Raw genomic sequence first — 12,666 nt, forward strand, 5'->3', positions numbered from 1 at the left:
GATTTTGACAGTATTTCAGAGCAAGGAAAGGCTGTTGCAAATTGACCGAGTGGAATCAAAGTGCTCCCTTGTTCACAATTTAATAAAAACTAGCACCTAAACTGCATCCATTTGTACAAGTGATGCACAAGCCCAACAAATGTAGGTGTTACTGCTTTCCTGGGAATGCACAGGTTTTCCGTCTGGCAAAGCTTCAGCACGTGGCTTCTTGCAGAGCTAGAATTTGAGGCAGAAATTTGACTGCCCTATTCTCAAAACACAACAAGAACAAACAGGAAATCAGATTTCCAAGGAAATCTGTGTGGTAGAGTTGTTGTCAAAGTTGATTCAGGAAAAAGGGACCAAAGTGCTCTAGATTCAGCATTTAACACTGATGAGAAAGCAAACAGAAATGTCCACCTGCACACAGAGAAATACACACAGAAAGTAATTCAAATTAACTTCCTGAGGATCCACAGATAGGCAAAGTCTTTGCCAATTCCTTGAGTGAATGAAACAAAGATTGGCAAAGTGATAAATAAGGATTTATCTGTCAGCACAATACAGAGTGTGACTTAATACAGCACTATTCAAGGTCAAACATGTAGGAAGAAAATATGGAAACATCTAAAGATTAGGGGACTGTACCTTGACAAAGCAGTGGCCCTAAAAAGGACTGCCTGCGTGAGCTCTCAGGGCTCTCATGACCGTGGGTAGTGAGGAACAATGTGAACATACGGGAAGAAAAAAGTCTTAATCAAGAAAGACATAACAATGTCAAATGTTTGTCAGATCTGCATCCCTGCTGGGTACAGCTCAGGCTTCAGGCACCTCTCTAACCAGTGTGCTTCAGGCTGAACTCTGCCCACACAGACCAAACGTGCTCTTCATCCTTTTGCTCTCTTTGAATGAGCAACTTGTTAGGACTGCTCAGCTCTGGCTGCTGAAAGCCAGTCTTGGGCTAGTTAAACTTCTGTGCTTGTTTTCCCACTTGGAAAAAGCAAATTGGCTCTCACTGAGGCCCCTGTTCCCAGCATTGCTCACAATCAGCGGCTTGCGTGGCTCCAGACATATTCCTGCCTGGTGTGCCATGCATTTGGCTAACAATATGTCAATTCAAATTACAACTGCTCCGAGGAAAGAGCCTAAAAATAGAGGCCTTCCAGGTGGCTCAGCAGACGGATCCATTTGCCATACATGGTAGAACAAGTGAGCCTTATCAGACTACGCCTGGAGAGTAAAAATACCCCATTATGTTACACCAGGAGTCAGAGCTGGGCTGAGACAAGGGAAGGACTCAGCAAGTACCGCACTGTGCCTTAGGGGACTGGCTGCCAGCAAACACTGAAGCCCTTCTCACTTCTCACACCTCCTCCAGCAACCTCTGGGGGGCTTCAGTATTTGTGTACTTGAGAGAGGGGTATGTTGCTCCCCCTGACCTGTACCTGCCCATCAGTTCACTGCTGTGAGGCCTGTGATGTTCTCCACCATCTGTTTCCTTTTAAAGCGTGCCAGGTAAGCGTGTCAATAGCAAAGACATCATACACACCCCTAGATACTCTTCACAACATGGAGAAAGAAAGATTCCACCACCTTTCTCCATCACCCAGCAGGAAGAATCATTCCTATCCAAACCTAATTCAAAGTGACTTTGAGACACTGCAGTTTTTCCCTTGAATTTCCTGTTAGACTCAGGCCTTTCTTCTTCAACCCCAGGACCTGCCACTCTCATGAAACCCTGTAGGAACTTTTCACTGGCCACAGCAATGCCTGACAGCTCCATCTATCCTCCTCTGTAGGTCATCAGCCAGGGCTTCCCTAGACTCAGGACGTTATTCAAAAACTTCAGTATCATCTTCAAGTGAGGCTGCATGTTCCCAACAGAGTCCTTAATCCTCAAGAACCTGTATCCTGTTCCTCAGTGCAGTGCACAGGTGTGCAGTTGTACACTAAGCAATGTCCCCCACATGAAGTTTGCTGTTTTCCCTCCTTTTTCCTTGAACTCTGAATTCTGTGCTGTTTGAATAAAAGCACTGACCAACATCAGCTTCTCAGTACAGCAAGAAGATTCCAACTAAATTGCTCATCTGATAGCATCCACGAAATATCTCAATACAATTGTAAAAATAAATTGTGTCCTGTCACTGTGCAAAAGGAAGAAGAAAAATGAATATTGAACAGCCACGGATCCAACCAGACATAGCTCCTGTCTGTCTCTGAGCCAAATTTATAATTACTTTTTCTATTTTATCAAATTTCAAGCAATGCACTTCAATGGAGAAAGTTAGGAAGAACAATTCTGAAGTTAACATGAGCGTAATGGAATTTGTAAACTCTCATATAAGAAAAGTCATCAGCTGGAACCTGAACTCCCTGACTTGTTCCCTTTAATCAGCAATGACTTGCCAGTGTCTTCTGGATCTTCACGCTACTTCAGAGAGCACTTTGAGGTGCTTAGACAGAGCAGTATTTTGTCTCCTATCTATTTAACTCCTTTTTGGACATTTCTTTCTTGAATGTTCTTCTACACCCTTGCAATAATATATCCATACACTTCAATAATATTAAGTATCATGATCCCTCTGGTACACGACCCAGATTGAATTTTAAAGCTGTAATATATGCTGAGGTCCTCAGTTCTTAGTGTCACATCATTAACAGATACTCCCATTAACAGATACTTTTTTATTTTTTTTTTTAAATTGTATTCCTAGCTCTTAAACTCACAAACTGGAGTTTGGAAAATTTATGCACACACTATGAGTGTCTAAGCTTCTGTCATCCTAGAACAAAAGAGGGCAGGAACTGGCTCATGAACTAATGCTGATGCTAAAAGTTGTCCATTGGTGCCTATAAAATGCAAGACAATCTCAGTGGAGCAAGGCAGCTGCTTCCTGGTGCCAATTCCATGGGAATTTTGGCAAGGCTGAGTCTTTTCATCTCATTCCTACTTCAAACTGCACAGATATCCTGCAGTGCTCATGGAATAAGCAAACACGTGATCCTGCTCAGGCATTACCAATTGCACAGCTCACTTATCCATTTGTCATTGGGGTTTTTTTTCAGGGAAAATATTATTGAGCTACATATTTATGAGTATATGATACAACTTCTCAAAACCGATCAAAGATATTGTGTCATGAAGGGATTGTTTTATGTGTTGCTTTCATGGGAGAAAATTCACAATTTCTGTTGCATGCTTTTTCCCCAAGCAGTGTCTCTGACCCTCGGACTCTGAAGGTTACGTTCACGAATTTACAACCATTTTAAGGCAAGACCAAAATCTGAGTTTAAAGGGTGTGACAGAGTGACTCTTAATGGTTGTCTCCCGACATATTTCATGCAGCTGAGGATTTACCCAGTTTTGTCTGCTTGCATTCTGACAACAGGGAATAATTGGGAAATCCTTCTTTATGGAAATATCAACTAAGTTCAGAACTAAGTATCTGAAAATTGAGTGGCACTTCATGGTATATATTAAATACTGATGAGTGGTGCTTGAGTGTAAGTGATTTGGCAAACCTAGAAAAGGTCACTTAGCAATTAAGTAACCGACAGAAGTTGTTTCAGGACATGTGTTCTCTCTTCTTGAAGGCTTATTATGAAAGCAGGTAAGAGACAGAGGATAAAGGTATGCACGCTGGTGGAATGAATAATATGTGTGCCTCTGTGCAAAATTCACAAAATTACAGTTCCCCAGCTGCTGTATATGATATGCTGAGAGTTTCTTTTAGTTTGAGTTGTCTGAAGATTTTAAAAGAATGAATAAAGGGATTTTATTCATCTCTTTGAAAAGGATGAATAACAAAGCATTTTTTTCAAAACTGTAGTATTTATAAAGATGGTGCCTGGATTTTGTGCCTGATTTGATTTCCTGCATCTTATACATGGATAATAGAACATATAGTTCTATATGGTTCTTATTACTCAAAGAAGCAACTAGAAAAATGTGATTTTGACCTAAGAAAGAAGGTGCTTACTTTCACTGTGGAAAAGCTGTTGATTATTGTCAAGGGAAGGAATCATGAGAAGAGTAAGAGGGGATCTCTGGGGAAAAGTATAAGAACAGGAAAACCCTATAAAAACACTTCCCTGTTAAACTCTCAAAGCTTCCAGCAACCTACAATTCAAGGGCTCTCTGGTTCTAAGGGTTATTATTTCTACACATGACCCGTCACAGATTCTTTTTCACTAATTACTTTTCAGATCCATGTAAACTTTTGGCATCCACAACAACAACTTATGGCAAAGAGACCCACGGATGATGAATTTTGTGCTTCTGCACAGTCAAGTGTGTGTTCGGTATTTTTATACATCTTTCTTAAAAATAATAAAACCTTTTAAAATATGAAGTAATGTATTTTGCTTTGCTTTACAAGAAACTCTCAGATTAATGCATCCTTTGCTTTTTAAAACCATAAGAAACCACAGTCCTGCATAACTGACACATGCTGGAGAAGAACAGGTACAGCTTGCATCACCTTCCTCTGCTGCTTTGAATGGAAATGAAAAGCCCAGAAAAAGTCATTTCTTCTCAATATGAAGAGTGTTTTGCTTTACTTACAAGCATATGAGTCTGCACTTGCACAGAAAAGCAAAGTTAAGTATTCTCTGCTGTTCACTGTCCAATAACACCTTTAAAACTGCCAGATACTCTCAAAGTGCTTCTGTTACTATCTAAAGTCCTGAGTCTCTGTGGTATAATGGCTTTTGTTCCACCAGTGAGACCTCTACAACAAAAAGACAGCACTCATCACGATAAAGGCACGGTCATCTCGCTCAGTACCTTCCACATGGCATTAAACTCTCCTGGAGACACACTGGACTTCCATGGCCAGAAGCACAAATCCTAAAAACAACTTGCAGGCAGTTTCCCAGATAAACAGGCAAAGCTGTTTATCACCAGCATCAGCAGCAGGCCAGCAAACTTCTTTCTGGTTTGAAGGTAATTCACTGCAGTAGCCTGTATGACACCTTCTAAAAGAAGTGCCTGACCACACAGGGAGCATGAACAAGCCCCTGGGGAAGGGGATGTGCAGATCACTGCAAAATCGTTTTTCTGGGGAGGAAGAAATGCCCTAATGGTAGAAAGTTCAGGTGACTTGTAGATTCTCTGCAGCAGTGGCTTTCAATCGCAGTCACACTACACAGAACACAAAATGTACTCCGAGGCACTGGAAATGTTAGCACAATAACTATAAAACCATTCCCTTCCAGTCCTTTACCCTTGAGTTAAAATATTCTCTGTCAGCCTCTTAAAGCACAGACACAAACAATTATTTGACATTAGCACTGCTGGAATTAAGACATTTTTACATCTACCTTTATAATGAATGTGGAGCCATGAAAATGCTTTTTGGAAAGGGGCTGTGTTTGAAAATATTGCTTTGCAGCCTGTGAGGAGAAAAAGCAGCCTGAGAATGATCTCCAACCTTCCACTGTGACCCCAAGCCCCATTTCTGTTCAGGTAACAGAAATGTCTCTTAAAAATTACATTTTTTCTTGATTAATGAGAGAGCTTATGTCAAATGGCATCTGAGCTTCCCACTGACATCAGGCTGTTGTTAAACATTAGCAAATACCCTGAGATAGGAAAACAAAATATCTTCCATCACAAATGGCATTCCATCTATCACCCTTGATATTTTGCTGAGAATAACAACTAAGATTGTATTTATTTGCATCCCTGTCTATTCAGGTCTTGTGTAACAATAGCAAAGAAGACTGAGTGAGGTTCTCACTCTTACCTTCTGTCAAACAGGATCAAGAAGAAATCAGCTGAAGCTGGCAAAACTGTTGTGCTGTGAACTTGCTGGATGATCAGAATGATGCACAGGTTCTGCAAAGAATGACAATAGATATCTCAGTTTTCATGCAGAAAATAAATTAGACTGAACTGAGCAGCTGCCTACTGTATTAAAATTAACAAAAAAAAATAACTTGGGAGTACAGAGAAGATATTCCATATTTATGAAATGGTGATACTATGCTTGGCTCTATAAAAACATGGGGAAAAAACCAGCTCATGTCCAAGAGGTACTAAAACAGGCTCAGAGATGAAAATGGGTTATTATAAAACTGTATCCTGAAGAAATGTCCAAAGCTCACTCGTGCTTGCCCATTTAGCAAACGTCCCCAGTGAAATCAGGGACGATGGAGGAAAACTATGTTTGGCCACCTGTATCATCAGAGGTTGATGTTTGCACTTATCACAACTTCACAGATTAATTTCTGATGATATACAGGAAGATAACACTCCAGAACAGGGAGATATCCCATGCCTGAGGAAAGATAATCTCGTGGAACGTCAGATGTCTTTGAGTCAGTCAAACACTGACTGGGCAGTGCTCTGTCCCCAGTGAGATTCCATCAGTGCAGGCTGGAGGGAACCTGACCCAGAGTGCTGACAGGGAAGATGATGGATCTCACTCATTTTCATTAGCAAGAAGAGAACAGTGTACATTACAGTACAGATGCAATCCAATATCAAAGCAGAAGCCTTTGAGTGATGGAGAAAAGGCAGGTCTTCAGTTTGTGTTTTAGGCTATCAGAGCAAACAAGGATTCCTTGTGTAACACTGCATGCTTTGGATCAATATTCCTCTTCTACACATTCTGTCATCTTTGGTGAGGTGGGAACGTCTCCAGTATCTAACATTACATGATTTGGGGAAACTACAAATAGTTTCCCCAAATCATGTAATAGTTTCCCATTCTGTAGCCCATTCCCTGGCTCAGAGGCTCCTGGCAGAGAATATAACTCCCACAGAAGTTACTGGTATCCTGCTGCAGGAGATTAAAGACCCCCCATTTTACATGTGGTAAATACGAGTAACTACATTAACCTTAAGCTGAAGGAGAACATTTTGTTATATAAGCACATCCCTGCTCCTGTAATGCTATTCATATTAATACAAAACACAGGGGAGATTAAGCAAGTAAATTAAATTTATTAGCATTCTGCTGCTTGCTTCCTAAAGAGTGTGGGATTCAGGGGACCAAAGGCTCCTTCTCGTGTGGCACAGATTCCAGGCTGGGTGTCAGAGGGACAGCCACACGTGCCAAGGTATTTTTTATTGGGAAGCACAGTAACTGCTTGGGTGCACGTCAAAACCTCATGTCACTAACAGTAGGAAAGATTACCCTCTGATTTAAATGGCTGTATATTTGGAACAGGAACTGAAATGTAATATTCTGTTTTATTCTATTCAGGCACAGAGAAAGAGGCACAGATATATTACACTAGCTAGACATACTTAGCCCTCTATTCACCTGCTCCACAAAATCCTTGGTTGAGCACATGATAATCCAGTAGACTAGAAAGAGAATTCAGAATTGAGGTGGTGGGGAGGGAATATCCTTCTCTGAAAATGCACAAAAGTTCAAGGCATTTTCTTCCTCTCTATGCACACATAACTCTCACTGACATCAGCTCTGGGACTGAAGCTTAAAGAAAGAATCAAAGATGTATTTCCTCCTACAAGCTCACTGCAAGAACTGCTAAAATCAGTTAAATGCAACTTGAAGGAAAAAAAAATCTATATTTTTCTTTACAAAAGAAACAAACTCGGGCAGAAACAAACTTTGATGAGTTGTCAGTCAGTATTCCTGTTATTGCTGTGTTTATAGCAGTATATACAGATTTACATTAGGAAACATCCAGAGCTAATCGGTGCAAGAGTTAAAAACTTAAATAATTCCAGTTTCTGTCAATATCCAAGACTGTCAGGAATTCAGTTTACAATAATTACTCCAAGTCCAGTGACTGCTAGGGTCACTCTTTAACCAGTGGTTAAATGAAAAACAAGAGCTGATTGGTATAGGAAATCTTGGCAATGGCTTGGACTATTTCTCCTTCTACAATCCTCATCAAATAAGGGGCACACAACAAATTGCTTATCTCTGATCTGCAATTCTCCCCTCCACCCAGCTGGAAATTTGAATTAATTAATAAACGCCCTTATGTTTTCAAGGTCATGGAAAATGAAGAGCACTCAGCAAAATGGATGCACTGACAGTGAAGGGTGTTTGTGGGTGGGTTTTTTATGTAAATGGAAAAATCTGTGAGGCAGCAGCTCCTTCATCTGTACCGTGAGTGCTAAAGTTAGACAACTTAAAAGGAAATAAAGGGAGTGCAAATAAATTCTGCTTTGAAAAAATGTGACCTTCCCTAGAAAAAGTCTGAGGCTTTATGGAGCAGTCTCCAGTCACACAGTGAGGCCAATGACACCATGAAGTCAGGGGGCTTCACTCTGGCTTTGGTCTGTCCCTGCTGACTGTGGACAACTCTGCTTTGTGGCTCCTTTTTTCCTCACATAACTAAGTGTACACATAACACACTCTACTTTATGAGCTTTCACAGCTCCCCTGTAAAGCTCAAGCACCCTCACAAATAATATAATTTAGGGAGTAAGGTCACAGAATCACAGGATGGTTTGGGTTGGAAGGGACTTTAAAGATCATCCAGTGAAGATGTCATTCAGGTATATGACACTTGACAAGTCAGGAATGTCACCACTAGATAAACAGGAACAATATGTGAACTAACAGGATTGGTTCCTGGAGGAACTAACAGGATCCGTTCCTGGAGACACACTAAAACTTATTAACTTCTGGAGAAAAAAAGGATAATCGAAGATACTGAGCCAGAAGGGCCCTTTAATTCTTGTGGGGCTCCAAGGGCAGATTCTCAATCCAATCTTAATCTTGACACGGCCAGTGAGGAGAGAGACTGTGAAGTATAACTGCAAATTACAGCTGGGGGCCTCAGGAAAGACATTGGAGCTGCTGGAGTGAGTCCAGAGGAGGCCACGGAGCTGCTCCAAGGGCTGGAGCCCCTCTGCTCTGGAGACAGGCTGGGAGAGCTGGGGGTGTTCACCTGGAGAAGAGAAGGCTCAGGGAGATCTCACTGTGGCCTTCCAGTACCTTAAGGGAGCTTATGAAAAGTAGGGATGGGGACTTTTTGAATGGGCAGACAGTGACAGGGCAAGGGACAATGGTTTTAAAGTGCCAGAGAGCAGGGTTAGATTGGATATTGGGAAGAAATTCTTCCCTGTGAGGGTGGTGAGGCCCTGGCCCAGGTTGCCCAGAGAAGCTGTGGCTGCCCCATCCCGGGAAGTGTCCAAGGCCAGGTTGGACAGGGCTTGGAGCAACCTGGGATAGGGGAAGGTGTCCCTGCCCATGGCAGGGGGGTGGAATTGGATGGTTTTTAAGATCCATTCCAACCCAAATAATTCCCAGATTCTGTGGGATTCTGGTGCCAAACACAAGTCATCAGACTTCACTCCTATTTTACAATGATACTGAAGTACCTTCAGTCAGAAACACACTGATTTAGTTTCTGTTTTTCATTTAAAAATGTAAAGCTTATTGCAAGGGGGTAGATTTTGTCAAGGAAAAAATGAAACAGGATAAAACTGCTGAGTAAAATTCACTGATTGCAGTTCACACAGCTGGGGAATGAGGTCTCCTAAAACATGAAGCTCCTCAGGACAGCAGAGGCCACCATACCAGAGCCCAGAACAACACATGGTCCTTGGCTTTAAAGTTCTGCGTAAGAAACCTCTAAATTCACCTCCCCCATGCTGACACATGTTGGCAGAACTGGATGAGGGTATTTTGGGGAGGGGTACAGAACTGCTGGGCAATAATCCCTGAGGCTGCAGTTTCATTAGAACTGAGAGATGACTGCAGATCACATTCCGATGAAAGCAGGTGCAACTACGGGAAACATTAATTAATGGAATAAACTTCAGGAAATACCACAACTTCTAACAAAGCAACTAAGGAATAAGGTAACGCTATTTATTACAGAAATCAAAGCAATAAATCAAGTATTCTGAATAAAGCATTCTCACTAGCCTGCCCTTTATGTCTCTGGAGTAATCCCATTCATCCTTTTAACACGGCTGGGTAGAAGCAGATGGGAAATTGTCAGTACCACAGGAAAACCTCCAGAATTTCTAAAATGTACCTTTTGTTCCTTATTTTATCCATTTCATGCACCTGGCAGCCTTGATTTTGTTAATACACTATTTGTCCAATTTGTATGAGCTACTGCAGTCCATCCCCTGCACTCGTGGCAAACCTACACTCACACTTGGCGGTCACGGTGACATGACTTTATTGTTGCTGTTATTACCTCCATTATTATTAAAAATCAATAATGTAGACAGCTCAGCAAAATGTCCAGTACCAAAATCAACTGTTAAATGTCTAACAGTAGTATTAACACATTATCAAGTCCATATGGTGCAGGAATGGATCTCTCTTCCTGCATGGATCTCTCTACTTCTGGCAGAGTTTCTGTAATTTATTGACACGACCAGGTACTTCTGCAGTGAGAAAATTAACTTGTACCACTGCAGTCTGTGAAGTACAAACCTGAAGTACATCACAATGATAAACCCTCAGCACCTATGTGGGATTTGCCTTCTCATTTCTGATGAAACACATTTTAACCTTTCAGTCTCCTGACAGTTTTTACCTGTCTCTTTCTTCTACATTTTATTCTGTAATTTTAAAAAATTGGCAGCCTATCTAGCCTTAAAAAAAACCACCCAAAAATCCCAACAAAACATTTTAACCATTGTCCTGCATTTCTGCTGTCTGAATCAACAACTAATCATGCAATTCCCCAAGGAAATCAGAATCAGCAAGAGCTTGTGTATCACCTTAACACAGTGCTCATTTTACTTTACAGACATATAAAACCCTAAGGCATTCACATCCAAAAAGCAAAAGCAAGCGAATAGACCCCAGTCAAGCAAAAACCCATGAGCAGATGGGAGTATGTGATGCACTTGGTTTCCTTCTGCCTCTTTCAGACCCACATTTTGAAATTTTGGTTTGGTGAAATACTGAGCTTTTGTTTTCCCCCTGCAGAAGCCTTTAGCACATCTGCCAGAGATCACTCTTGGAAAACAGACACTGCAAACAAACTGTTTCCCACAGAACTTCAGCTGAACTAGAGGGAAAATAGATTCACTACTTGTACTCATACTGTCTTTCTCTGACAATAATATTCAGCTTCTTCTGTAGATTGCAAGAAAGTCCCAAGTCTGCAGGCAAATTCTGAATGTTTGACAAGCACAATTTGAGAAATCCTTGTGGGGAAGCAGTGATTAGACAAGGCAACTGGCAGCTGGGAAGCCCACGCTGTATCTATCCCCTGTTTCATTGCTGATTTCTCTGGATGACCTTGTCAAGTCATTTAATGCCTTTCTGCCTGTGTTCCCCTCTCTGCAAAATGTTTAGATAAACACCTCCCTTTTGGAAACACTGTAAAATTGTTTATTTTGGAATGTTCCTTGGATGTTAAAGTGGCTCTGGGGTGCGACATTGGACGAAAAACAAAACATCCACAAGACGTAAATGTCAATCTGCTATTTTCTAATAGATTAAAATTCACAGTTTAATAGATTAACCTTGTGCTTGAAGGTTTTATTTTAGAAGGGACAGTAGTTACTCATTCTATTTTAACCTTATCTATCAGCCAAGCCAGCATCATCAGTGCAAACGATAAAAATAAGAAAAAGTAGAAAAAATTGGCATAAAATTTTTTCTGTCCTTAACTTAAGAAGTATGATTATTTAGGCAAGTTTCACGTTGGGCAGCTACGTGCTGCTGGCAGTGGGCAATGCTGGGAACTGGGATTAAAGTTCCTGGGATGTCACCCTTAGGCATGCTCATGGTTTAAGGGAGGCTGGTGGTGATGGGCATCCAGGAGCCCATTCAGGTCAGTCCCAAATGGCACCTGGCTCCTCCCTGCCCCCTCGGTGACCTTGACCAGCTCATGCACATTATTGTTAATGCCCAAGATACGTTCTATAAATGGAATACCTAAGTGCAGTCTTATTATGAGTCATTTCACCACTGCTCCTCAGCCAGGGAAAGTATAGCATTCCATAATTGCAGGAGCAAACTAATAGCAGAGAGGGAGCAAAATGGGGGGAAAAGCGCAATTTTGATTTATTAATCCACCTGTTGGCTCACGCTGGTTTAAAAACATCCAGCACACACTAACAAGAGCTTTTTTGAGACCCCACTTCAGGTACCACAAAAGCCCTGTTGTAACTCTGTGAAGCGAGCAGCACACCAAGAAATGGAAAGGCAAGTGAGAACGTAGGACAGTGTTTTTATAGGGACCTGCCGTGTTTCACCTGCGGAAGGATGTGTGCTGATATTATGAGAAACACAGCATCGTGGCCGGCTTCCACGGGCATTTCTCTGAGGGCACTGACAGCCCACGAGACCTTCACCTTCACCTTCACCTCCTCCTCCTCCTCGCTGCGCAGTCCGGACCGCGCTCCCTCACACCCCACAAAATGGCGGCCGCGCGCGCCGCGGGGTTCGCGCTCCGCTCTCCCCTCGGCGCCGCCGGGCAGACCCGCCACATCGGCACGGCCGCAGGCTGTTGGGAGAAGGGGGAGGCTGTAGCCGCGCTCCCCTCGGAGGAGGAGAGGGGAAGGAGAAAAGGAAAGCAGGAACATAGCAGCTGGCGCGGAGCCCCGCTGAGGCGAGCGGAGCGACCCCACCACCGCTCGCGCGCCCCACCGGCCACAGAAGAAGCGGCGCGAGCACCAGCGCGCCTCGCGCTGATTGGCGAACAACTCCCGCCACGCGCTCTCTCCTCCCTCCTATTGGCTCCTGCTTCCCGCGCAGCTCCCGCGCGCCACCGGCCCCTCAG

At 42.6% G+C, this 12,666-nt stretch overlaps 1 protein-coding gene across 1 annotated transcript in view; it reads right to left on the reverse strand.

The window, feature by feature from the left end:
- Positions 1 to 12,587, reverse strand: part of HCN4 (hyperpolarization activated cyclic nucleotide gated potassium channel 4) — a 135,127-nt gene extending 122,540 nt beyond the window's left edge. The window contains exons 1-2 of the mRNA XM_027723669.2: positions 12,140 to 12,587; positions 5,727 to 5,818 (exon numbers count right to left, since the gene is read on the reverse strand). Of these exons, the coding sequence (XP_027579470.2) occupies positions 5,727 to 5,818; positions 12,140 to 12,469 (422 nt within the window). The 5' untranslated portion in view covers positions 12,470 to 12,587. The remainder of the gene's footprint in view (positions 1 to 5,726; positions 5,819 to 12,139) is intronic.
- Between the last annotated feature and the right edge of the window lie 79 nt (positions 12,588 to 12,666).

The sequence above is a fragment of the Pipra filicauda genome, unplaced genomic scaffold (genome assembly GCF_003945595.2).
Source record: "Pipra filicauda isolate LSUMZ 115617 unplaced genomic scaffold, ASM394559v2 scaffold287_size946512_pilon, whole genome shotgun sequence".
NCBI lineage: Eukaryota > Metazoa > Chordata > Aves > Passeriformes > Pipridae > Pipra > Pipra filicauda.